We start from the raw sequence: 26813 nt of genomic DNA, 5'->3' as shown, positions 1-26813 counted from the left end.
GCTCATGGCCCAAGGCTACCCTGATATTGGATGGAACCCTGTGGAGGGCGAGCGTTACCTGGCACCGCTGGATGTGGCAGCAGCCTCAGTCATGGACAATAACGAGCTGGCCCTCGCTTTGAGGGAGCCTGAACTGGAGAAGGTGAGTTGAGGGCATGAATACATGTTTGCTTTTGGAATACGGCGCTACCTTGATTAATTTACAAGTTTGCCAAGTTACTCGCCGCCACTTGCTCTATTATTATTATTATTTTAATTTCATTTGCGAGCGAGCCTCAGGTACGTCGCCGCTGGATGTTGACAGTGGATGCGCCAATCCTGGACCTCATTCAAAACTTGAGATGCAGCTACAAAGTTTTCTCATTACAGGTGGTGCACTACCTTGCCGGCTGTGGTCTGAAAAGCTGCTCACTGCTCATGGCCCAAGGCTACCCTGATATTGGATGGAACCCTGTGGAGGGCGAGCGTTACCTGGATTTTTTACGTTTTGCTGTATTCTGCAATGGTATTTCCGATACACTTTCTACTGTTGCTATTAAGCTCTCTGTGTCATGTTGTTCTTGTATCAGCAAGTAGCATTGAACACAAATTCTTCGATTTTGAGTCATCTGCAGTGAACTTTTCTGATAGCGGATAAATTTTCAAGCAGCATTGTGTACAGTCATGTGTCTGTGTGCTCTTGGGGCGCAGGTGAAAGTGTCGAGGAGAACGCTTACTTGGTGTTGAGGTTGCTGATCCGTCGTCCTGAGTGTTTTGGTCCTGCCCTGCGAGGTGACGGTGGACATGGTCTCCTAGCGGCCATGAAAGAGGCCATAAACATATCAGAGGACTCCTCTATCGATGGACCTTGCATGGCCTACCAGTCCAACGCAACCATGTTAGTCACTGTTTGTTTCTGTATTGTTTGTGTTTGCTTGTGGGTAAACTGGAGCCTACCCCAGCTGAGCTTGGGCAATGTTCCTTTGCATTGTTGAGATTTGCCACTCACCTATGATCTTTTTTTTTCATGGGGGCGGGGGGGTGAAAACTCACCTATTTGCTGTTGTGGTGCTTCGTTGCCATCTAGTGGCACCTTGGTGCCATCATCCGCCGTCAAATCTTGATTTACTTTTAGCAGGAAGAAAATTGTACACCCTGAAATGGTTGCCACCATGTATTTTAAAACAGTAACAAAATCTGCTTACTAAATGCCCTCCTTGAATGCTGCAGCTGCATCCCCGATTATCATTAATAAGGCTGCATTTAGAGATAAGCCTTTAATCCTCCTCAAAATCTGCAGTGATCCAATTAAAGACAAGCTGGCAGTTAACTAATTATTTCCCGATACAGAAATACTGTCCAGGATGGCGAGAATGACCTTATCCATATGGGGCATGCCATCATGACCTTTTACTCGGCCCTCATCGACCTGCTGGGGCGCTGCGCTCCGGAGATGCAAGTGAGTGTTTTTCCCCTCAGACTTGAGCTGCCAATCCTTCCGCTCATCGATATCCGCTGATGCTGCCAGTAATGATGCCGACTGGACATTGCGGAGAAAGTACGCTGCTGCTTCGAAAGGAAGATTGACATGCTTTTACCCAATTTACTGAAGGATGGAAGCCCACCTGGAGTCAGTTTCCCTCCGCTGAGGCACTCTGACGTTGACGGCTTGTCTACTTGTATTTGGCGACGCAGTTGAAAAATATTGTCTTTCCGACACAATCTCACTGAAATGTTGCAGTTGATTCAAAGAGGCAAAGGAGAAGCCGTCCGCATGCGGGCCATTCTGAGGTCGCTCGTACCCATCCAAGATCTCCAGGGAGTCATTAGCATCTCGTTTCAAGCCCCATCGTTGTCAAAAGGTTGAGTGGGATCACTCAATTTGACAATTTTAGTCAGATTGGGTCTCACCATGAATGAAGCTGTCATTTTCTTTTGCAGATGGTTCCGTGGTTGAGCCCAACTTATCGACAGTGTTTTGCCCAGACCACAAGGCCGCGATGGTTCTGTTTGTGGACCGAGTCTATGGCGTAGACAAGCAGAGTTTTCTCCTCAGCCTCCTTCGAAATGGATTTCTGTCCGACCTTCAGATGGCCGTCTCTCTCGACACGGTGAGCTCTGCGACTTTTGCTGGTCCGAGTACAGGTTGGCGTTGTCACCAATTACTCATATTTGATGATTGCACAATGTCTTTTAGTTAGGGGTGATCATTTGTATTATTTCATCAAATTCAAAAATGAACTTTTCTAGACATGGCATCAATTTCGCTAAAGTATCAGACTTTTTAGAGTAACATCTTTTTTTTTTTTTTTTTTTACGAAACGTGGAATGTATTGCCTGTAGAATTGCTGCAGTTATATCAAAGTAACATTTTGCAGAGCATAATTTGCAGTCTGCTACAAATGTTTTCTATGTTAACATGAAAGTATATCCACACGGGTCCTTATTTGGGCAGTACCACAGGCTGGTGACATACTATCGAAGCATTTCTATGAATATGAATACAGACGTACAGTAGTGGCCTGGTATTTGTGGATCTCAAGAAACAACAGATAACAGGGAGACAGACAAATCATACTAATCAACATAGATGACTGGGGCGGGTGATGATGACATTGGGGAAAAACAAATGGCATCAAAATATACCAATACGATTTCGAATAATTGTAATTTTAACTATGTTAGTGAATAAGTAGGGAGAGAAGGGTGTGCACCAAAACGCGCCAGGCTCCAGCTCCCCCGCGACACTTATGAGGACAGGCGCGATCGAAAATGGATGGATGGGTATTTTCTGATCTCATTTCCTGGCTTCACACTACGGTGGCGAACTCGGCTTTTTTTCTCATCGCAGGAAGACTTTGGATCCACCGACATGGCCTTGGCCCTCAACAGATACTTGTGCTCGGCTGTGCTTCCGCTGCTCACCAAGCGTTCCGCCCTCCTCCGCGGTTTGGAGGACCACGCCGCCCTTCTGGATTCTCTCATCCAGGCCATCTACAGCCTCTCCAGGGCTTCAAGCTTGACAAAAGCCCAGAGGAACACAACTGAGGATTGTTTGTTGGCGGTGTGCAGGTACAATATTTTTTTTTTTTTCTGTCTCTGGGACAGAGACATCATGAACAATAAGGTTTTCTACCAGCACCCCAACCTAATGAGGGCGTTGGGCATGCATGAGACAGTCATGGAGGTGATGGTCAATGTTCTTGGGGAGAGAGAATCCAAGGTCAGTCTTGTGAAGCCGACGGGCAATTTGTGTTTTTCGATTACACTCGGACTCCACTTTGAATTGACGCCATGCTTGTGTATTTCATGCAACGGTTTGCTTCTGCAAGGAGATTTCCTTTCCGAAGATGGTGGCCAGCTGCTGTCGATTCCTTTGTTATTTTTGCCGCATAAGCCGACTCAATCAGAGAGCCCTTTTTGACCACCTCAGCTACCTACTAGAAAACAGCAGCGTTGGACTCGGTAATGTCCTATGTCAACACTTCCCTCTGGGGGAGGGGTTTCAATTTAACAGTCTCTCGGTTATTCGTCCTTTGTATGCATAAATTTCAGCCCCTCGGAGTGTTCTCATGAAATTTTAATGACCAGACATCATATTCACGAGTCAGTGATTTTTGTTGTTGTTGTTGATGTTGTCTTCCCGCCCTCCTTAGCTTCACCATCAATGCGCGGGGCCACTCCTCTGGATGTGGCAGCAGCCTCAGTCATGGACAATAACGAGCTGGCCCTCGCTTTGAGGGAGCCTGAACTGGAGAAGGTGAGTTGAGGGCATGAATACATGTTTGCTTTTGGAATACGGCGCTACCTTGATTAATTTACAAGTTTGCCAAGTTACTCGCCGCCACTTGCTCTATTATTATTATTATTTTAATTTCATTTGCGAGCGAGCCTCAGGTACGTCGCCGCTGGATGTTGACAGTGGATGCGCCAATCCTGGACCTCATTCAAAACTTGAGATGCAGCTACAAAGTTTTCTCATTACAGGTGGTGCACTACCTTGCCGGCTGTGGTCTGAAAAGCTGCTCACTGCTCATGGCCCAAGGCTACCCTGATATTGGATGGAACCCTGTGGAGGGCGAGCGTTACCTGGATTTTTTACGTTTTGCTGTATTCTGCAATGGTATTTCCGATACACTTTCTACTGTTGCTATTAAGCTCTCTGTGTCATGTTGTTCTTGTATCAGCAAGTAGCATTGAACACAAATTCTTCGATTTTGAGTCATCTGCAGTGAACTTTTCTGATAGCGGATAAATTTTCAAGCAGCATTGTGTACAGTCATGTGTCTGTGTGCTCTTGGGGCGCAGGTGAAAGTGTCGAGGAGAACGCTTACTTGGTGTTGAGGTTGCTGATCCGTCGTCCTGAGTGTTTTGGTCCTGCCCTGCGAGGTGACGGTGGACATGGTCTCCTAGCGGCCATGAAAGAGGCCATAAACATATCAGAGGACTCCTCTATCGATGGACCTTGCATGGCCTACCAGTCCAACGCAACCATGTTAGTCACTGTTTGTTTCTGTATTGTTTGTGTTTGCTTGTGGGTAAACTGGAGCCTACCCCAGCTGAGCTTGGGCAATGTTCCTTTGCATTGTTGAGATTTGCCACTCACCTATGATCTTTTTTTTTCATGGGGGCGGGGGGGTGAAAACTCACCTATTTGCTGTTGTGGTGCTTCGTTGCCATCTAGTGGCACCTTGGTGCCATCATCCGCCGTCAAATCTTGATTTACTTTTAGCAGGAAGAAAATTGTACACCCTGAAATGGTTGCCACCATGTATTTTAAAACAGTAACAAAATCTGCTTACTAAATGCCCTCCTTGAATGCTGCAGCTGCATCCCCGATTATCATTAATAAGGCTGCATTTAGAGATAAGCCTTTAATCCTCCTCAAAATCTGCAGTGATCCAATTAAAGACAAGCTGGCAGTTAACTAATTATTTCCCGATACAGAAATACTGTCCAGGATGGCGAGAATGACCTTATCCATATGGGGCATGCCATCATGACCTTTTACTCGGCCCTCATCGACCTGCTGGGGCGCTGCGCTCCGGAGATGCAAGTGAGTGTTTTTCCCCTCAGACTTGAGCTGCCAATCCTTCCGCTCATCGATATCCGCTGATGCTGCCAGTAATGATGCCGACTGGACATTGCGGAGAAAGTACGCTGCTGCTTCGAAAGGAAGATTGACATGCTTTTACCCAATTTACTGAAGGATGGAAGCCCACCTGGAGTCAGTTTCCCTCCGCTGAGGCACTCTGACGTTGACGGCTTGTCTACTTGTATTTGGCGACGCAGTTGAAAAATATTGTCTTTCCGACACAATCTCACTGAAATGTTGCAGTTGATTCAAAGAGGCAAAGGAGAAGCCGTCCGCATGCGGGCCATTCTGAGGTCGCTCGTACCCATCCAAGATCTCCAGGGAGTCATTAGCATCTCGTTTCAAGCCCCATCGTTGTCAAAAGGTTGAGTGGGATCACTCAATTTGACAATTTTAGTCAGATTGGGTCTCACCATGAATGAAGCTGTCATTTTCTTTTGCAGATGGTTCCGTGGTTGAGCCCAACTTATCGACAGTGTTTTGCCCAGACCACAAGGCCGCGATGGTTCTGTTTGTGGACCGAGTCTATGGCGTAGACAAGCAGAGTTTTCTCCTCAGCCTCCTTCGAAATGGATTTCTGTCCGACCTTCAGATGGCCGTCTCTCTCGACACGGTGAGCTCTGCGACTTTTGCTGGTCCGAGTACAGGTTGGCGTTGTCACCAATTACTCATATTTGATGATTGCACAATGTCTTTTAGTTAGGGGTGATCATTTGTATTATTTCATCAAATTCAAAAATGAACTTTTCTAGACATGGCATCAATTTCGCTAAAGTATCAGACTTTTTAGAGTAACATCTTTTTTTTTTTTTTTTTTACGAAACGTGGAATGTATTGCCTGTAGAATTGCTGCAGTTATATCAAAGTAACATTTTGCAGAGCATAATTTGCAGTCTGCTACAAATGTTTTCTATGTTAACATGAAAGTATATCCACACGGGTCCTTATTTGGGCAGTACCACAGGCTGGTGACATACTATCGAAGCATTTCTATGAATATGAATACAGACGTACAGTAGTGGCCTGGTATTTGTGGATCTCAAGAAACAACAGATAACAGGGAGACAGACAAATCATACTAATCAACATAGATGACTGGGGCGGGTGATGATGACATTGGGGAAAAACAAATGGCATCAAAATATACCAATACGATTTCGAATAATTGTAATTTTAACTATGTTAGTGAATAAGTAGGGAGAGAAGGGTGTGCACCAAAACGCGCCAGGCTCCAGCTCCCCCGCGACACTTATGAGGACAGGCGCGATCGAAAATGGATGGATGGGTATTTTCTGATCTCATTTCCTGGCTTCACACTACGGTGGCGAACTCGGCTTTTTTTCTCATCGCAGGAAGACTTTGGATCCACCGACATGGCCTTGGCCCTCAACAGATACTTGTGCTCGGCTGTGCTTCCGCTGCTCACCAAGCGTTCCGCCCTCCTCCGCGGTTTGGAGGACCACGCCGCCCTTCTGGATTCTCTCATCCAGGCCATCTACAGCCTCTCCAGGGCTTCAAGCTTGACAAAAGCCCAGAGGAACACAACTGAGGATTGTTTGTTGGCGGTGTGCAGGTACAATACTCACACACACACACGCACACACACACACACACACACACACACACACACACACACACACACACACACACACACACACACACACACATTTTTGTATTTTTATTCATTTTGAGGGGGAGAAGGAACTCTACATTAATGCAAGAAGGAAAAGCTAAATGACAACCAACAGCTGTCCCTCTCTGCCTGCACTGTTTTTTTTTTCCTGCTTGCATTTCGTACATTAACAATGTTTTGCCATGATTCGGATATCATTGTCTAATTACCAAATCATACATTTGATCAACATTTTGCTAATGGCAATTCTTAATTAGATTCCTCATTCCCTAACGATATGATCAGTCGGTGATTCATCATGCCTAGTGGATGTGCTGCATACAGCAAGTCTAATGTACATAAGATCTTCTTTAGAACTTTGTTCAAATATGGCACTGTAATTGATAAGTATGACAATCTATTTTCTTGTTTTTGTTTTATTGCGTTTATGTTCTATTTATTCATAATGTGTTTCTATGAGGTTTGGGCAAACAAAGTACGGCTAGCGGGCCACATCCTGCTCAGGTCTTTAATCCAAGCAGCAAAAATTTTCATGATCAGTTCTTGTAACATTTGTTGCATTAAGTCAATGAAAATAATTATTATTACTGTTAAATTAGAATAATAAGATATTTTATGCGCGCAGTTTAACCGTTTATTTTTCTTCTTAAAACTCATCGAGGAGTGACCAATCTATGATCAATGACCCATCGCTGTTTTATGTAGCCTTGAAGTATGTTCCCTACTTAATGCATGCATTTTTTTTGAATGAGAAATTCTTCTAAGAATATGTTTATTTAAGGCTAGTTCACTTGCGTCTTCTCAGTAAACTCCAGCCGGCTGTGATGCAGCCTCTTCTGCAGCGTCTTGTCTTTGATGTTCCCACTCTCACAGAGCAGAGCAAGATCCCAATCAAGGTAAGTGCACCAAGCGCAGGTTTTGATTTTATGTGAAAATGTATTACTCACGATCACATCCCTACCCCCAGCTTTTGACCAGTCATTTCGAGCAGAGATGGAAGTACTACTCTTTAACTGGTAGGCAGGGAAACCACAGCCTGGCCTCTGAAGAGGAGCTGCACTTATCTCTGAAGCTGTTCTGGGGCGTGTTTAAGGCTTTGGCGAAGAAGGTAAAGGCAATTCAACATTCATCCAAATGATATTTGACTTGAGGGCTCCCCGGACCCTCGAAAATTTGTCTGAGCTGTCTCAGTCAGAACATGGGAACATCAAAGAATGACTCTCATGAGCACGTTCCTGTCCCAAATCTGCCTCGCTTCAAACGGCTGCAAGAAAATGTGTTCAAGTGTCTTGAGAGAACGACTGATTTCTACTTGAGAGCATTCCCTGCTATTTGACTGCTGACAACTCACAACATGGTTCCACCTAAAATATATATTAAAAAGTTACTATATTATATATATATCAATATTTCCCTGTTTGTAGTGAGTCGGTATAATTTGACTTTCTTACCTTTTGAATTGACCAGATTGAAACAAGTCAAGTTTTCCGAGGACATTAAAATTGATTGAAACACAACCGTCAACACTGGTTTCTCTTTATAATCTGTCAGTTATGAATCGAATCATACACAGTTTGGTCCCTGCTTCTCTCTTTCTGCATAGACTGATCATTTTTAGCTTTGTGTTTACATGCGCGAGCTTTAATGAGGGAACACCAGCTTGCTTGCTCGCTTGCCGTGAATCTGACACATTATGAAAAATGTGACCCATTATGTGGGGTTTTTTTTTTTTTTTCTTTTTTGGTCCATAAACTTTGCCTCAATTATTTAAACTATTTGTGTTTTATTGCGTTTATGTTCTATTTATTCATAATGTGTTTCTATGAGGTTTGGGCAAACAAAGTACGGCTAGCGGGCCACATCCTGCTCAGGTCTTTAATCCAAGCAGCAAAAATTTTCATGATCAGTTCTTGTAACATTTGTTGCATTAAGTCAATGAAAATAATTATTATTACTGTTAAATTAGAATAATAAGATATTTTATGCGCGCAGTTTAACCGTTTATTTTTCTTCTTAAAACTCATCGAGGAGTGACCAATCTATGATCAATGACCCATCGCTGTTTTATGTAGCCTTGAAGTATGTTCCCTACTTAATGCATGCATTTTTTTTGAATGAGAAATTCTTCTAAGAATATGTTTATTTAAGGCTAGTTCACTTGCGTCTTCTCAGTAAACTCCAGCCGGCTGTGATGCAGCCTCTTCTGCAGCGTCTTGTCTTTGATGTTCCCACTCTCACAGAGCAGAGCAAGATCCCAATCAAGGTAAGTGCACCAAGCGCAGGTTTTGATTTTATGTGAAAATGTATTACTCACGATCACATCCCTACCCCCAGCTTTTGACCAGTCATTTCGAGCAGAGATGGAAGTACTACTCTTTAACTGGTAGGCAGGGAAACCACAGCCTGGCCTCTGAAGAGGAGCTGCACTTATCTCTGAAGCTGTTCTGGGGCGTGTTTAAGGCTTTGGCGAAGAAGGTAAAGGCAATTCAACATTCATCCAAATGATATTTGACTTGAGGGCTCCCCGGACCCTCGAAAATTTGTCTGAGCTGTCTCAGTCAGAACATGGGAACATCAAAGAATGACTCTCATGAGCACGTTCCTGTCCCAAATCTGCCTCGCTTCAAACGGCTGCAAGAAAATGTGTTCAAGTGTCTTGAGAGAACGACTGATTTCTACTTGAGAGCATTCCCTGCTATTTGACTGCTGACAACTCACAACATGGTTCCACCTAAAATATATATTAAAAAGTTACTATATTATATATATATCAATATTTCCCTGTTTGTAGTGAGTCGGTATAATTTGACTTTCTTACCTTTTGAATTGACCAGATTGAAACAAGTCAAGTTTTCCGAGGACATTAAAATTGATTGAAACACAACCGTCAACACTGGTTTCTCTTTATAATCTGTCAGTTATGAATCGAATCATACACAGTTTGGTCCCTGCTTCTCTCTTTCTGCATAGACTGATCATTTTTAGCTTTGTGTTTACATGCGCGAGCTTTAATGAGGGAACACCAGCTTGCTTGCTCGCTTGCCGTGAATCTGACACATTATGAAAAATGTGACCCATTATGTGGGGTTTTTTTTTTTTTTTCTTTTTTGGTCCATAAACTTTGCCTCAATTATTTAAACTATTTGTTTTTTGAAAATACCCAGATAAAATAAAATGTATAGATGGTTTAATGGACCATTTTCAATTCAACATTGTTTGTATCTGTTATGTCTTCATAAAATATGTGCGTCCGACAGCAATATGAACCTGACTTATCCAAACTCTGTGTCCAATGCCTCGGCACCGTTTTTTTTTTTTTTCTTTTTTGGTCCATAAACTTTGCCTCAATTATTTAAACTATTTGTTTTTTGAAAATACCCAGATAAAATAAAATGTATAGATGGTTTAATGGACCATTTTCAATTCAACATTGTTTGTATCTGTTATGTCTTCATAAAATATGTGCGTCCGACAGCAATATGAACCTGACTTATCCAAACTCTGTGTCCAATGCCTCGGCACCATGGCTGAGGCCCTGCCCCCTGACCATTTGGGCCCACACTCTCTGCACCAAATGGACAAAAACACGGACGGGAACTTTGAACCGCAACCTGTAGAAACCTCGAAGTACGTAAGAACCATTTTTTATTTATTTATTTTTTTTAATATACGTCAACAGAATAAAGTGCATTAGCAGGGCAAAGTTGTTGACGAAGACTCACTTCAGATATGTGAATATGATTAATTTCCTTAGCGTGTCCGTGCCGGAGAGACTGGAGTTTGTGGTGAACAAGTACGCCGAGCACACCCATGAGAAGTGGTCGCTGGAAAAGGTGAGAAGCTTCAACCTTCATTGTCCCCCGGCTGAGAAATTAGACTGCGCATGCTCGGAATGCATTCATTCGTGCTATTGTCCGCATGCGCTTGTAATAATTCATATCTGAACTTTGTTTTGTCGGCCAGTTTGCCAACGGCTGGGTTCATGGGGAGCAGCTATGTGAGAACAGCAAGGTTCATCCCCTCCTCAAGCCCTACAGGGCTTTGGCTGAAAAGGTAGCTCGTAGCCTCTGTTCTTGTATTATTGCTTATTTGAATCGCCGCCGTTCTGTTAGTTGAGATTTTGCGATTTCCACGCTGACAAATTTCAGTTTCACACAAGCCTCGTTGGTCTTTCCTCGGCATAACAGGACAAAGAAGCATATCGCTGGGCCATTAAGGAGACGATAAAAAGTATGCTGGCCTTCGGGTGGACCATAGAGCGCTCCAGGGAAGGAGACGCGTTTGGCTTGCACGCTTGCATGAGAAGAATCTCGCAGTCCGGTCAGGTGAGTGTACTTGAATACGCCACTGACATATTTGTGAATTTGCCTCCGAAAATCTCACTTTTGGTCGTGCTCAGGCAAAAGCGAAATGTTGGGACAGCGGAACTATGTTGAAGTGAGAGGCGGAGCCTCACCCAGTCAGGCCAAAGCCTTATTGAAGAGGATAAAAATAATGCTTGCTGCCATTTTGTGGCATTCAAAGCTATTCGGAAAAAAAAGTTTGAACGCACTGCATTGATTAAATCCATTTGACGTCATTTATGGACGCCATGTTGTTTCCCTTTCTGGCATTGACTTGGGTTAACCTAGGTCAGTGTTTGCCCTTTGAAGTGAATTTTTGTCAGTTTTTGGCATCATTTCCCGATAGTGGGAACATGCCCATGTGAGATAAACCTTCTATTCATCTAATATTAAACAAAACCTGGCATCTTTACATTAAAATAATGACAAATAAATACATGGAGTGTCAAAAAGAACGCAGACATTCACCGAAACTCGCCTCACTGCCTTCTCACGACCTCTGGTATGTGCTGTTAATAATTGGAGTGGATTTCTTTTCTAGTTCATCAACAGCCATGTTGATTATATAAGATTAGCATAAAATACAGTTGATATGTTGTGGGCTTCATGTGGAAAATATCACTTGCAGACGGTAAAAAATTTGGAAATGGTCCTTTGCGTTGCGTGACATTGCGTAGTGACGTTATGTCGACTTGGTCACGAGACGGCGCCTGCCCATGTCACTTTGCAGACACGGTCAATGGCTTTGATGGCTATCAATCGGCAATTCCAAATCTTTTTCAGTCACTCATTAATTTTTGTTGTTCATGGCAGGGGCTCAGTCCCAATCTTCAGCAAATAATCGAGGTTATTCACACATTTTCTACTTGCTCTCAGTTGTCTTTTGAAGGGGCGTCGACCTTCAGCCCTAAACCCTTTGACACCGGCAGCATTACCTTATCATGGGATCAGTGTGTGAGTAATACTAATTTCTCTCAAACTGCTTTGCCGGCATCTGTGCTGTGATTTCATTTGTCCCTTTTTACCTTAGGCTATGGCTGAAAAGTTGGCCGAGAACTACCACAATTCCTGGGCTAAGAGGAAGAAACTTGAACAAGAGAGTAAAGGTACAACTAATGATATGAATCAGTCCACGGATCAATCATCGCAAGACACATGTAGACAAACGAACACTTCTTTTACGGACAATTTAGTCCAGATAAACGTGTGGGCGACAAGCAAGACACAGGAAGCTAAGGTTGGAAGTTTAGAAGCCCTAACCTCAGAATTAAGAGAGCTAACCACGAACACCGTGCTGCTAAATTACCTTTGATAGTGTTAAATGTTACAAGAACACGGGACGCAGTTTGGTCGCTGGGCGGTGTTCCCCTGGGCAACATGGGCATTTTCTCTGAATCATTTTAGCGTTGCCCTCAAGGCGAGCTCTTGTTCTCCAATGGTACAACTTGAAAGATAAAGTTATCTCCGTACGACAGAGGAGCAGCGGGCGATCCGAGTTCAATGGACTGAAATCAAACATCCAACATCAAAATCTTGCCTTTTAATAAGTCCATGGAAGAAGTTTGTTCAAAGGCTCACTTTTTTTTTTCTTTTTTGCCCAAGAGATTCTCATTCATTTGTACCTTTAGTTTCCAATAAAACTTTCTTTTGTTAAAGTTGAATAACAGCAGATATTCTAGATATGTCTGTGGACAATGCCTGCACGTATAAAATGGCAATGAAAACCAGTTTTCAAACATTGATTGAATTTGATTGACAGCTACGACCTAATAGTGACCGGACTGCATAAATGTCCCCCGTCTCTTCGATAGCATCGCTGGTGGAACAATGTTTAGAAATCTTAGTTTATCAGCAGTTCCAGGTAGCGGATGCATTTTCACGTTACCAAACGCACACAATACCGGCCATCTGTTTATTTCCCTCAACCACGGCCATCTTTTGACAAAAACACCATGTCGCCGAAAGTCGTGTATCTGGTGTTTTTTTTTTTTTCTTTCTTAACTTAACACAAAACTTTCCAGATGCAGTTCTTCAAAAATTGATTGCTAACTGCTTTTGTAGATTGGCAAGAGAGCTCTTATTTGTTCTTGTTGTCTTCACAATTTAGAAGATTGTCCTAAAAAGGGTCGTCAAAATGAACGAAGGATATAACCCTTGTGTCTCCTCAGGGGCACGTGGGCATGCTGTGCTCGTGCCCTTTGACAACCTGACTGCGAAGGAAAAGAGTAAATTCCGGCAGAGGGCCCAGGATGTGCTCAAGTTCCTTCACCTCAATGGCTACACGGTGTGGAGGTGAGGGCAGAATCGGCTCCTGGCTGCCAGAGCAAATTCCAGCATTCAGAACGGAATGTGAATGCGGTGGTCCTCATAAATTTTTTTCAGCATAGTGGTGACAGCATCTCGCGGCATTCACATTTTCTGAAACTAAAGATAGAATAGAGCATGAGTCGCCTGTATGTGCACACAAACTCATCATTTTAACAAGGACGTGTATGGTGACAATTAGAAAACCCACCCAAAAAGGTTTGTAAATGCCTGTAGATGCCACCAGATGGCGGCAAAGCAGTTATTTATATTAGACAAGGGTATGGCCTGATTAAATAAAGCTCCTTCCCTTGGTTCATCGTTACATTAGCTACTGACTCGATGGGTCCAAAAATATTTGATATATATTTTTATGTTAGACGTGGCTTTGGCCTGACCACAAGAGCAGGAAATATGTTTTTTTTTTCAGTGAATACTGGCGGATAGGATCCCTCCAACAATCAACAAATGTCGAACATGCGGGCATTCACTCTATTTTAGTGTTCCCAAAAGGAACTCAATAGCGCCCTCTGGAAATTCCACACATCAGTCATCTTCATCAACAGCACGTATTTTGAAAAAGTCTTCAGGATCCATGCCCAAAAAAAAATAATCAGTGCGAGAGACCGTTCGTTCTCCGCAGCTTGCCGCTTGAATCCGTTTTCATTTCTTTCGGCAGGGATCGCAAGAATGCGGATCTGGAGTTTCCAGCCACAGCCCAGTGTTTCGGCCACACTCTACTCCAGCGTTTGCTGTCTTATACAGAGGAAGCTCAGGAGCACATGTCGGAACTTGGTAACACTTTTAGTTTGCCGATTACAATATGAAAGAGCGTCATTGACTAGACGTTTTGTAATGAGCTCGACACACAACATTTTGGTGATACCAACGACACACAGCGTAGGACTATGTGGTCATGCGACACAAGAAGGCCTTATAATAATGGCCTAGGAGTGTTTATCATCCAACGGGATTTATGACCTTAAATAGATTAGTGACATGTTCCGACTCAAATTCCGGTTGTATTGGTAAAATATGATGACACCACAGCATCTACCTGATGTAATTATTTTTTTTCTACATGTGCTACCGAGATGTGAACATTAACATTTTCGCAGTCTGTGATCCGCCCTGGGCTAATTTAAATTTGATGCCTCCTTCCGCTGTTCAGAATAGGACAGCCAATGTGTTTCTGATGTAGAAATGTCACTTCCTTTGTCATTTTGTATTTCATTTGTCTTTTTTTTTTTCCAGAGGTGACGCAAGCCAGAGGACAGATCTCTAAAGGCGAGAGTGCGTCACGCCAGCACCCTGTTCATTTCTTCCTCAAGGTTTGCGTGTGCTCATCTGCATATGAAGACCGACCGTTTCTCAGGGGATCTTTACCATTTTGATGCAGACATGCTAGTTAAGATTTGCAATTCGGTCAGCTAATTAGTCTTGTTAAATGGTTGCTATGTGTTTCCCTCTCCCCCCCCTACACACACACACACACACACACACGCACACACACACACACACGCGCGCACGCACACACACACACACACACACACACACACACACACACACACACACACACACACACACACACACACCATGAAAAATCCTTTGTGGCTTTGTAATTTATTGAGCCAGCTCAGAAATCCGTGCAGGCATGTCGATTCCCATCATGACATCGATTAAAGCTTCCCACACCGTTCTGCCTCCAAAGCGGCAAACGGAAAGAGATATTTGAACATTCATGCCTCGCATCTCCACGACAAACAGACACACGCGCGCGCACACAGCCGTAAATGGGTCTTGGTCAGTGATTTGTTGAATGAGAAACATTTGGTTTTCACGAGTTATAGAACTGTCTTTCTCACGTAATGAAGCGCAAATGTTTGTGAATATTTAAGGGATGTGCGTCAAGGGAAATACTGAAGATTGTGGCAAGAATATGACACATTTTCATTTCTGGACCCCTTTGACAGGTTGTAATTCCACTTTTGGAAGAATATGTGAGAGGCCACCGGCTGTATTTCTTGTCTGTGTCGCACTCCTCGGACTTGAACAGAAGTCATGCCTCCAAAAGGGAAAAAGAAATGATTGCAAGGCATGTGTCAACCCGATGAAATCACATTTTTATTTCATATTCACACTGCTTGCAGATGTTATATTTTATTTTTTTATTTTGGGGGGAATCTGTTCTTTTGTGCTTGAGTTTCACTTCTTTCGCTTCATTTTCTTTCCTCTCACATTCAGCCTCTTTTGTAAGCTTGCAGGCCTAGTCAGACGCAGGCTCTTTCTTTTTGGTAAGAACCGCGTGGAAATAAGCTTTTAGCCTGATATCATCTCATTGTTGCTACCTTGCCTTTCACTTTTGTGCTTTCCAGTCAATACCAGGCTATCTGGGATACATATTTTCCCTGCATATGTGTAATGCTATCATCTAATATCTTTTTTTTTTTTTTTTTAACTTCAGGAAATGAAACTTCAGCGGTCACAAGCTGCCTCTGTGTTTTGACCCGGGCACTGGATGCCAGGTAGCACTTCACGTCACTGTCACCATCTAATCCATCCGTCCATTTTCAATATTACTTGTCACACTGACGCCAATCTCAGCTGACTTTGGGGAAGAGGCAGGACCGGTCGGTATTCAATCACAGGGCACATCCAAACAAACAACAATGCACACCTTGTGCACAATTTGGGGTCTTCGGTGAACCTAACTGCATTTTGTTAGGCGAGAGGAAGAAGAAGAAAATCGATCGAATTCATGCCAAAAGGCAAAATCATGACACTGGAATAGGAACAACTCCTTGACTTTGTCAATGTATCCATTTTAAGCACAAGTCACACATTTTCTTCACTCGCATTACGAGGATGGCAACAGCATTTGTTTCCATTTCATGGTTAAGCATGACATCAAAAGGCAATCCAATTATTTGGTGGATGTCTTTTCGCCATAGGACGTTGGCAAAGTCGGCGCCAGAGAGCATCCAGGACTCTCTGCATTCGTTCTTTGAAGCGGCCGCGTCAGACCTGGAGACGACCGTGGAAAACCTCTCGGCGACCTCTGTCTCGTTGCATCAGTGTCGCAGTCAACAGGCGAAAGGCCTCGCCAAGGTGTTCAGCTACACAACCTCCGTGCTCTTCCCAATGCTCACGTCCCTATTCCAGCATCTTGGCAGCCAGAACTATGGTGTTGACCTTCTCGGTGAGAGGAAAAAAAACACTGCCTTTATGTCTCTATGCATTTTAAGATCTCTATCTATCTCTATACAGGTTCATCTCAATTAGCTAGACTGTTGTCGAAAAATGAATTTATTTCAGCAGTTCAGTTTGGAAAGGGAAGCCTGTACAGACGGTGTACAGAAATTTTGGAGAAATTGAAATAGGATTGTCTGAGTAACAACATGTCAAAGGAAATGAAAACGAAAATACTTATTGATAAATAAATGAAACGGATGTAGATGTTATAACCAACTGCACAACGCATCACAAATGATCAATATGCACACCACCTGTGCCTTTTTGTGGCATGTACAAATCAGTTTTCCTGTTGATGTGTTTTCATGGAATGAAATGAATTTCATGGACATTTATGAAATATGCGTACTGCCTGCTCTTGTTTGGCCCTTCATATTCCTTTTTTATCAACCCCCCCCTCTCCCCCCCAAAAAAGATTATACACTGAGATTAGCAGCCAATATGCATACCTTTGAAGTCAGCTCACATGAAGCGGCTCAGTCAGGGTCGCAGAGCAGCCGGAGCCTATTGTCTCCTTTGCTAATATGATGACCTTTCTCGGGGATCATCCATTTCCTGCATCAGCACTCGTCTCGCCAGTCCATTTCTCTGCGATTGTGTGGCTTCACCTTTCCCTCTCTCACCGTCCTTGGAGTATGTCTCTTATGAGGATTTAAGCGATTTAAGTGTCACCTCGTCTTTTCCAGTGGGAAGAGTGCAGGCGTCCTGTTACAGGATCGTTAACAGCCTCTACTCGCTTGGCACCAGCAGCGGCGTCTACATGGAGGGGTACTGCCTTGTTATGTAACACATTGCAACAAATTCAGTGGCTGTTTGCAGTATCGCGAAAAAATGCTCGCAGGCTTGTTTTAACTCTTGGATCCTTGCATGGCTATTTGAGGACATTTCCCCATTCGTAACCCATCCATCTATTTTCTTATTATGGTTCTGGGTGAGCTGGAGCCTATCGCAGCTGACTGGGCAAGAGGCAAGGTGCACCCTGGACTGGTGACCAGCTAATCGCAGGACACATCGACAATCAACTTTTCACACACATTTACAGCTTTGGACAGTGTAGTTTCTGTTTATGCAAAACAAGAAAAATTTTCAGTTACTTGAGGAGCATTATTGCGATGTTTTCATGAATCATCCATAGAGCACAAAGTGGAAGAAATTATTTTCGCCTTTTAAATGGTTCATTTGTATCTTTGAATATCGAGACAAGCTCGACAGTACACCCTTCCTTCTCACTCTTCATACCTTCACCTTTTTTTTAACTAACCTTGCAGTTCATGTCAAATGTCATTTTTGTTATGTCGGGGTCGCAGAAAAAAAGGACGTCAGGCCATAAATGCCCCCGGGCTGTAGTTTGGACACCACAGGCTTACATGAACGTAAATCAGATTCGACATCTGCGAGCTGAATTTCAATCTTAGAAGGTGATTGCTACAAGTCAGTCGTGTACTTGAGTGACATCTCGGACGTTCGAAAAGGCCCTCCAGCTTGCCCGCAACCAGAATGAGAACATACCGGATGGATGAACTTGTGTCACAGCATGTTTTCAATGCAGGCAGAGGTCAGCCGCAGGTGCTTGTCTGGCAGCGCTGACTGCTGCTTTTCCTGTTTGCTTCCTGGAGCCATCCATCAATCCAAACAACCCTCACTCCATCTACAATACAATGAGTACACCTGAAAGAGATGGTAACGCATTTACTTGTCGTCGACACCATTTGTTTTTATTTACAATATTGCTTTGCTGTTTTCTCCCGCTCCTAGACCTGGGATTGCCAGTTGATGCGGAAGAAATATGCCCCCTTCTGCCCTCTCTGGAGCAAGCGATGGGGGAAGCGCAGGAGTTGACGGATGCCGGCGCCGCCGCTGGGCAGGCCCAATATGTCCATGTCACGAACGTCACGTTGCCAATGCTGTGCGCTTATGTGTCCCGCTGGTGGCGAGACAGCCCGGTCCTCACATCTGTAACTCCTCAGCACGCCAGCGACCTGCTGGGGCACATTCTCCGCATCATCCACAACCACGTGGGTGCGAGCCAGGGTGACTGGATGAAGCAGCTGGCAGGTTAGGTCACATGTTCCCTACCAATGTTCCACTGAATTTTAGAACTCGACTGTGAGTGGTGTGTATCTCAGTCCATTCCCAGCCACTCATCTCCAAAGCCCGTGCTGAGCTGCTCAAGAGCCACTTCCTTCCTCTGATGGACAAGTTGAGGAAGAGGGCGGAAAATGTGTTGCTCTTGGAGGAGCGAATGAAAGTCGGAGGCTGCGCTACGTCGGAAGCAGAATTGCAGATACAGGAGAAGTTCAGTGTTCTCGTGCGAGACCTCTACGCATTCTATCCTCTCCTCATCCCCTTTGTGGACTCCAATCGGTAAGATGGGCAACTCCGGCGGTTGGAAATGGGCAAAAGCGCAAGTGTCAAACTCAAGGCCCGTAGGCCAAATTAGCCTCTCCGCATTGTTTTTGTGGCCAGTGAATGCTTGTCACAATTTTTCTAAATATCTCAATAATGTCATTTGATGGGGTGTATAGGAACATGATCACAAGTGTCACAAAGTAAGCGTTTTATTTATTTGTTTATTTTTTAGCTACTGATGTTATACTTACCAAAAAATAAAATATTTCAGCTGTTGTTTCACTTTAAATATTGTTAAATATGTTTCTGTTTACACAAAAGATAAGCAGGGTTTTCCTGAGCCTCCCCCTCCCCAATTTGTTTCCCGATTGTGCACGATTTAAGCAAAATAGTGAATTTAAAAACATGGTACTGACTGGATGAAGATTTTATGGCGTACTCTTACACCCCCAGCTGTGAAACATTTATGTGGTTGCCCCGTTATAACCGGCCCCCCACAAGCAACTAAAACTACATTATGGCCTGCAAGGAAAACATGTTTGATCGTAGCACCAATTCGGGAACATTTCTAGGTGCAAAAATATCTCTATTGTGTTATTTCAAGAGTGGTTCAGCCATGTTGCTTGCTTCCTTTGCACATTTTTGGTTAATCCCTCTCAGGGCCCGTTGGCAGCAAGAGCCAAACCCTGATGCTGAGCAGCTGTTCAGCATGGTGGCAGAGGTCTTTATTTTCTGGGCCAAATCTCATGTGAGTTTGTCAAGCATGGTTGTCTTTTGTCGCTGCTTTTTTTTTTTTTCTTCGGATAGACGTCTTGTCTTGCGTATCTTATTTGCTGTTGCACTGCAGAATTTCAAGTGGGAGGAACAGAACTACGTGGTCCAAAACGAAATCAACAATTTGGCATTCTTGGTCAACGACAACACATCAAAGGTTCGCTGTTAGTCACAAGTGGGCCTCATAAATGAAGCAGTCCACTAATGTCGTATCGTTCCCTTTATAGCTTGACTGCGAGAAAAGGCGGATGAAGAGGAAGGGCGATCGTTATTCCGTACACACTTCCCTCATCGTGGCTTCCGTGAAGCGACTTCTCCCGGTGGGACTGAGGGTTTGTTTTTCCAGCAATGAGACTCTCATCATGACTGCAAAGAGCGCTTTCGCTCAGGTTGGTTGGAAATGTGGGCGTCATGCCAAGTGATTGCTGCATGGGGAATGATTATCAATGTGTTCCATCTTGGATCACTTTCAAAAGAAAACAACTGCCTAAAAAAAACTAAACAAAACAAAAAAATTTTTTGGATCGTTACAGCTATCTGCCATTGTTGTGTTTACTGTCCCATTTATTGACCAGGTGACCTTGAAATAACCAAGCCATAAACAATAGCATCAATATGATCAAATGGCGCCTCCCGCTTCGCCTACTCATGGACAAAAAAAAAAATAATCACAAAATTGGACACTTGAGGCGATCTCATGAGCATGCAACACAAGATTTGGTCATCATAACAGATAAGACACTGTTCATTGAAAAACATACTCATGTGTAGTTGAGTAATTAATATAAAAGTCAACACGACTGTTTTGTTTTTATGTGCTCCATGTTTATTAACATTTGACCGCTTTGTTTTCCACAGAAGAACACTGAGGATGAGATTCGTGACCGTGTGTATAAATACCTTTTACGTTCTCATGGTCAGGTAATGGCTGTCATTTTGTTTTCACCATATTGCTGCTACTTTGTCTGGATCACACTGCATTGCCCCCCCCCCCCGCCCCCCTTCCCAAAATGCCCCCACTTGCCCTCGAGGATTCTCTCTCTTGAACGACGTGCATGTACTTTCTGCTGACACCCTGTATGCGCGGCGACACGCCCGACTAGCCCCGATATTTATTTATTTATTTTTCAATTCAAGCAACAAGAATGCCGTTAGACTTTTAATTCAAGCCACAAGAATGCCGTTAATTAGATTTTGGAGTGGTCTTGTAGCCTGTAAAACCCGTTCCTCCATCACGCCGTGACTTGAATTTGTCGCACAATACCAAAGACGCACTGCATGCAGCGTTATTTGGTTCACTCCAGCAGCAATAAATACTTTCCAGTGATTGCGATTCCAGAACTTTGCAACTGAATAAATAAATGTGACATTTTATTTAATTTTTTTTTACCCCCCTCTGTGAGAAGTCATCAACACGCTTGAACCGAGACATCTTTAATTCATTCCCCGCCACTGACGTGGAGACAACTGTGGACAAGATTGTGGCACTTGCTCGAGTCCTCCATTACCTTGATCAGGTGAGCGCTAAAACAGGAAAAAGCGCATTTTGTTTTAGATGGATGCTCAGAGAGAAGTGACAGCCTGAGGTCTTTAAATAATTGTTATTTCAGTGCTGCTACTTATCTTTAACCGACGTACAGTATTTACTTGAATTGATCTTTTGAATTCCAACGACAAAAGAAACGTGCCTCGGATTCCAAACCCCCGTTTGAATTCTGATATGAAATTAAAGAAAGCACCCAAGGGCAAATGGACGAATGTCATGCTATTAATAAAATCATTCAAGGCCCTGCTTTATAAATGTGCACCAAACCTTGTTTCCCTTTTCTGTCTTTGATTTTTCTGTTTAGGTGGAACATCCGCACAAGCATAAAAGAGCAACATGGCACAAAGTCTTGTCCAAGCAGAGGAAGCAAGCGGTGGTGGCCTGTCTGAGGATGGCTCCCCTTTACAACCTTCCCAGGTACTAAAATTGCTTTTGCTTTGTAATCTTGGGGAACATTTGCACGGCTTTTGTCTGCTTCTGCAAATGTTCTGTTATTTTGCAGCATGGGGAAAAAGTGGTTCGCGTTTTTGTCTTACACTCGAAACTGCACTTCATCTTGATCCACTTGTGGAACAACATATGCGCAAAAAAAAAAAAAAGAAAAATTCCAGTGGCCTTTGGTTATCGCCAACGATAACTAAACGTCATCCAACTTGGACAAACGGTGGTTTAAAAGCTTATTTCTATGCCGCCTGCTTTTGCATCTGCTATTTGCATGCGGCGAATGCAAACGGGAACACTTGCCAGTGTTGAGTTTGCTGTCCCCTCAAACGTCCGTCTCACTTCCCAGGCACAGAGCCGTCAACCTGTTCCTCCAAGGCTACAATAAATCCTGGATATTAGCTGAGGAGCACACTTTTGAGGAGAAGCTCGTGGAGGATTTAGCTGTAAGCGGTAGAAAACCTTGGAGTATCTTTTACAAGTATTATTTTTCTTGATTGATTTTTCATCCTTTTTTTTTTGTTTCTGTATGCTGTAGAAGTAATTGGATGACACTGTGAGGTTTTCCAGAAAGGAGAATCATGCATATATTTTTTTTCTCCTCCCCATTATTTTCACAGAAACTCCGCATGACGGAGTTGACAGGAGGAAGACAAGAGGAGAAAAGAGATGGCGCCAAACTGATGGATCCCCTCCTACAGCTCATCACGCTCTTCAGTTGCAGTGCCTTGACAGAAAGGAGGTGTTGTCCTGATACAAGAGCTCGCAACATTTTCTTTCTCCCCCACCTCACAATTCCTGCTTAGCATATCTCAACTGATCTGAGCTCATGTGCCTTCCCTTCAAAGTGATCTTGAAATCGACTGGCTCTATGTTTCCTACGTGGAGATAATGGCCAAGGTAATAGAAAAGAGCGTGAGCTAAACAAAAGGGATTCTTAAATGTTGCACAGGCCCACAGGGGATTTATGTGGGCTTTTAAGATCGATTTTATACATGCAGATTTGGCTTGTTGGCGAGAGGGGGGCAGGGGATCATCATTCATTTTGTCCGTCCTTACCATCTCAGTATTTTTGCGTTTTTTTTCTGCTTTGCATCGCCGCAGAGCTGCCATCGGGAAGATGACGACGAGGAGCGACAGGAGCTGCAAAGTTTTGAAGTGAGTCCATTTGGATCGGCGCACACATATCCTGAACAGCTTTCACTAGTCTGGTATCAAAAGACGACTAAAATAGTCCCACTTGTATGACAGGAGAAAGAGATGGACAAGCAAAAGCTGCTGTACCAGCAGGCCAGGTTGCATCTTCGTGGAGTTTCCGAGATGGTCTTGCAAAGTATTAGTGCCAGCAAAGGTACGAGCTGAGGAGCCGGCGGGTCGAAAGGGAAGCATTTCAGAAAGTTTTTGTTTTCCGAGACCAATCATATGAACGTCTTTCCTCGCGGTTGCATTTGGCTGTATTGTAGTCATGAAGTGTTTTTCGAGTGAGCGCTCCATTTTCTGATTGTGATGATGTGACATCTAATCAGGGACCATGGGCTCCATGATTGCTCCAACACTCAAGCTGGGTATTGCCGTTCTCAGCGGAGGAAACGCCGCCGTTCAGCAGGTGTCTTGTCGCGCTCATTTCGCCTCAAAATTGCACCCTCAGACTTTACTTTCTTAGGTTATACTTCATAAAACCTAAGATGTTGCTCCTGTTTGACCGCTTGCGCATTTAGTTTCTTTTGCCAAATTCCAAGACTAATTCCCCGATCTAATCACCCCTTGCCTTCTTTTAAATTAGAAAATGCTGGATTATTTGAGAGCAAAACGAGACGTCGGCTTCTTCCAGAGCATGGCCGGACTCATGCGGTCATGCAGGTGGGTGAGAGTCGTTATGCAAAAAATAGAAAATGGTCACGGTCCCAAAGTTGTGCTCATGATAACGTGCGTCTGTTTGCCCAGTGTGCTGGATCTGAATGCATTTGAGCGACAGAACAAAGCTGAAGGATTAGGCATGGCCACGGATGAGCGCTCAGGTAGCGCATTCATATGGAAAGCGGCGGTGGCCCTTTCAATACAATGTTGCCTTATCGCTCGAATGAAACTGGACTCATTGGATTGCCCTTGACATTTCTTGACCTCTCGTCCCCTTTTCCCATTAGAGAAGGTGATGCCTGATGAAGAGCTAACCTGCGACCTGTTCCGTTTTCTGCAGCTGCTTTGTGAAGGACACAACTCTGGTTATTGCTTCTTTCTCCCTGTTTTTTTTTTGGATACATTTTAATTAACTCTGCACAGATTTATAATTGCTGTGCAAGTGGTGAGATTACAGGACATGTCTGCTATAAAAGGGGAAAATGCTCTTCTTCTTTTTATTTTTTTTCCCCTCCACTCTCACTTTTAATTTCATCCCTTAGATTTCCAGAATTACCTGAGAACACAGACGGGTAACAATACTACCGTCAACATGATCATTTCCACTGTGGATTACCTACTAAGAATACAGGTAAGCATGAATAAATCGTACCGCAGAGCCCCTCTATTCCTTTTGGATGTAGACAGACTCAATCTTTCTTCATACGACTTCTCAAGGAGTCCATCAGTGACTTCTACTGGTACTACTCTGGAAAGAATGCCATTGATGCGCAAGGCCGCTGCAATTTTTCCAAGGCTATCAAAGTGGCCAAGCAGGTCTTCAATACACTCACCGAATACATACAGGTGGGCCGGTTTCCATTTCTGCAAAAGATTAACGGCATCGACTGTATGTTGTCATTTATAATTCATCGTCTCCCGCTCGTCGGCTTTACCCGCAGGGGCCGTGTAACGGAAACCAGCAAAGCCTCGCTCACAGTCGTCTGTGGGATGCCGTGGTTGGATTCCTCCATGTCTTTGCTCATATGCAGATGAAGCTCTCCCGGGTATGTCCGGGCATGAATTGTCACCTTCTGAAATGATGCTGAAACACTTTTACAGCCGTGTCAATTCATAATTTATGGCCTTTAATGTTGTTTTTTTGTGGGGGGGAGTGCAGGATTCAAGGCAAATAGAGCTCCTAAAAGAGCTCATGGACTTACAAAAGGACATGGTCGTCTTCTTGCTGTCCATGTTAGAAGGTATGTCAACTCCTCATGACGATGCAGAGGAAGGCTCTGGCTCGTTCCCTGGCAACGCTTGTGTATCAAACTAAAAAGTTTTGTCGCGGTATACTTGTGTGTGTTTCAAAATGAGAGAATCATTGAACCAAAAATGTCATCAAATGCCCCATAGGAAAGTAGTAAATGTTGTTTATACAACCCGCAAAACGGCGACCTACCACAGCATCCTCGCTTTTTCTGTGTATATTTTTTTTCTTTTTAATTCAAATCTACATTCAGGTTTAAGGGTAACTCTGTGATGAGTTTGAAATGAGGTGTTAATATTTTGGGATAGTAGTAGCAATTATCCGACTCTGTTAGGTGAGCATTTATTTGTGAATTTTTTTCCTATTTGCATCAAGGCTTGGTCCAGATTCTCAGCGAATAGTGCGGGTTCACTCTTCAGCTTTACTTCAAAAATCATGCTGGACAATGGCCTTTTTTCTTCCCCCCAATCCCTGCAGGTAACATTGTAAACGGAACCATCGGAAAGCAGATGGTGGATATGTTGGTGGAATCGGCGAGCAACGTGGAGATGATCCTCAAGTTTTTCGACACGTTCCTCAAACTTAAAGACCTCACCGCTTCGGATGTTTTTCACCAGTTTGACCCCGATCGCAAGGGCTGCGTCTCCAGGAAGGACTTCCAGAAGGCCATGGAGCTCTCCAAGCAGTTTTCACAAGTTGAAACTCTTTTCCTCCTCTCCTGCGTTGAGTCGGACAATCGGGAAATCCTGGATTACGAGGCTTTCGTGGATCGCTTCCATGAGCCGGCCAAAGACATCGGCTTCAGCATCGCCGTGCTGCTCACCAATTTGTCCGAGCACATGCCCAACGACTTAAGGCTGAGTGCCTTCTTGGAACTCGCCGAGTGCGTCCTGACTTACTTCCAACCCTATTTAGGCCGCATCGAGATCCTCGGCGGCGGCAAGCGCATGGAGCGCGTCTACTTTGAGATCAGTCAATCTAGCCGCACGCAGTGGGAGAAGCCTCAGGTGAAGGAGTCGAAGCGGCAGTTCATTTTCGACGTGGTTAACGAAGGTGGCGAGAAGGAGAAAATGGAGATGTTTGTCAACTTCTGCGAAGACACAATCTTCGAGATGCAGCTGGCGGCTCAGATCTCTGGCTCTGAAAGCGGAGAGCGACACGGGGGAGAAGAAGAAGAAGAAGAGGAAAACGAAGACGGAGGCCTGGATAAGAAGCGAATGTTTTTCATGTGTTCACCGACGTCTCTCATATCTATCAAAAAGCTTCGCGCTCTCACAAAAATGACCCTGAAGGATGTCCTCTTGTCATCTGTTGCACTCCTCAGAGTCCTTCTCGTTACTTTGCTCCGGTTCGTTTGTTTTGTAGTGAGCGGCACTAGCCACGTGCTCTACGTCGCTTTTGTCAATGGCGGACTCATCGAAGGGGCCAAAAGGATGACCCTGTCGGACGTGCTCGGCGGTATTCTCGACCCGACGCTTGATGAGGTCACGGAGGTAACAAGTGGTGCGGACCGGCTAAGGCGGCGCTCGGCCGCTTTCTCCCCTCGGCGGGAGAGCAGGCAGATAGAAGCCGTGACCTCCGGCATGGAGACGGACGTACTTTCTGACATATTTGGCCTCAAAGTCAAAAGAGACGGGGGACAATACAGCCTCGTGGCACAAGACGTGACGAGCCATCTCACAGATGTGTTCATCCGCAGTGACGCTACGTTTTCCGATGGACATCAGGGGCTGGTATTTGTTTCTATGAATTGTATCACTTGCAAAGTATTGAGTCAGTGAATTCACCGTCGATTGAAATAACTTTTTTTTTTTTTTGGGTGACCAGCTCAAGGCTGATGTGGCTGAAAAGGAAAAAGCTGAGAAAGAGATGATGCCTGAATCTGAAAAGTGAGTCATTTCTTCATGAAAACAGACTGTAGGCTTTGTTCAGAATCAGTCTCTCATTCCCGACTCCTGAATCACCATATAGGAAATTTTATATCGAGGACT

At 44.1% G+C, this 26813-nt stretch overlaps 1 protein-coding gene across 1 annotated transcript in view; it reads left to right on the top strand.

Moving 5' to 3' along the window:
* ryr2b (ryanodine receptor 2b (cardiac)) overlaps nt 1-26813 on the top strand; it is a 68587-nt gene that overhangs the window by 21095 nt on the left and 20679 nt on the right. Inside the window, exons 45-91 of the mRNA XM_019859965.1 lie at nt 370-505; nt 691-877; nt 1330-1438; nt 1721-1841; nt 1921-2090; nt 2831-3051; nt 7513-7603; nt 7675-7815; nt 10183-10334; nt 10462-10540; nt 10671-10760; nt 10895-11032; nt 11927-12004; nt 12081-12156; nt 13219-13342; nt 14034-14149; nt 14609-14685; nt 15328-15449; nt 15599-15648; nt 15819-15879; nt 16306-16553; nt 17293-17374; nt 18156-18286; nt 18362-18661; nt 18733-18970; nt 19616-19703; nt 19803-19886; nt 19957-20118; nt 20588-20650; nt 21136-21246; nt 21580-21692; nt 22066-22162; nt 22337-22458; nt 22565-22616; nt 22821-22874; nt 22968-23067; nt 23243-23322; nt 23500-23576; nt 23661-23734; nt 23861-23938; nt 24116-24204; nt 24291-24419; nt 24515-24619; nt 24733-24814; nt 25300-26555; nt 26650-26711; nt 26744-26759. Coding sequence (XP_019715524.1) covers nt 370-505; nt 691-877; nt 1330-1438; nt 1721-1841; nt 1921-2090; nt 2831-3051; nt 7513-7603; nt 7675-7815; nt 10183-10334; nt 10462-10540; nt 10671-10760; nt 10895-11032; nt 11927-12004; nt 12081-12156; nt 13219-13342; nt 14034-14149; nt 14609-14685; nt 15328-15449; nt 15599-15648; nt 15819-15879; nt 16306-16553; nt 17293-17374; nt 18156-18286; nt 18362-18661; nt 18733-18970; nt 19616-19703; nt 19803-19886; nt 19957-20118; nt 20588-20650; nt 21136-21246; nt 21580-21692; nt 22066-22162; nt 22337-22458; nt 22565-22616; nt 22821-22874; nt 22968-23067; nt 23243-23322; nt 23500-23576; nt 23661-23734; nt 23861-23938; nt 24116-24204; nt 24291-24419; nt 24515-24619; nt 24733-24814; nt 25300-26555; nt 26650-26711; nt 26744-26759 — 6432 coding nt within the window. The remainder of the gene's footprint in view (nt 1-369; nt 506-690; nt 878-1329; nt 1439-1720; nt 1842-1920; nt 2091-2830; nt 3052-7512; nt 7604-7674; nt 7816-10182; nt 10335-10461; nt 10541-10670; nt 10761-10894; nt 11033-11926; nt 12005-12080; nt 12157-13218; nt 13343-14033; nt 14150-14608; nt 14686-15327; nt 15450-15598; nt 15649-15818; nt 15880-16305; nt 16554-17292; nt 17375-18155; nt 18287-18361; nt 18662-18732; nt 18971-19615; nt 19704-19802; nt 19887-19956; nt 20119-20587; nt 20651-21135; nt 21247-21579; nt 21693-22065; nt 22163-22336; nt 22459-22564; nt 22617-22820; nt 22875-22967; nt 23068-23242; nt 23323-23499; nt 23577-23660; nt 23735-23860; nt 23939-24115; nt 24205-24290; nt 24420-24514; nt 24620-24732; nt 24815-25299; nt 26556-26649; nt 26712-26743; nt 26760-26813) is intronic.

The sequence above is a fragment of the Hippocampus comes genome, unplaced genomic scaffold (genome assembly GCF_001891065.2).
Source record: "Hippocampus comes isolate QL1 unplaced genomic scaffold, H_comes_QL1_v1.1 scaffold39, whole genome shotgun sequence".
NCBI lineage: Eukaryota > Metazoa > Chordata > Actinopteri > Syngnathiformes > Syngnathidae > Hippocampus > Hippocampus comes.
The sequence above is the reverse complement of the archived record's forward strand: the minus strand, read 5'-3'. Positions and strand labels throughout refer to the sequence as shown.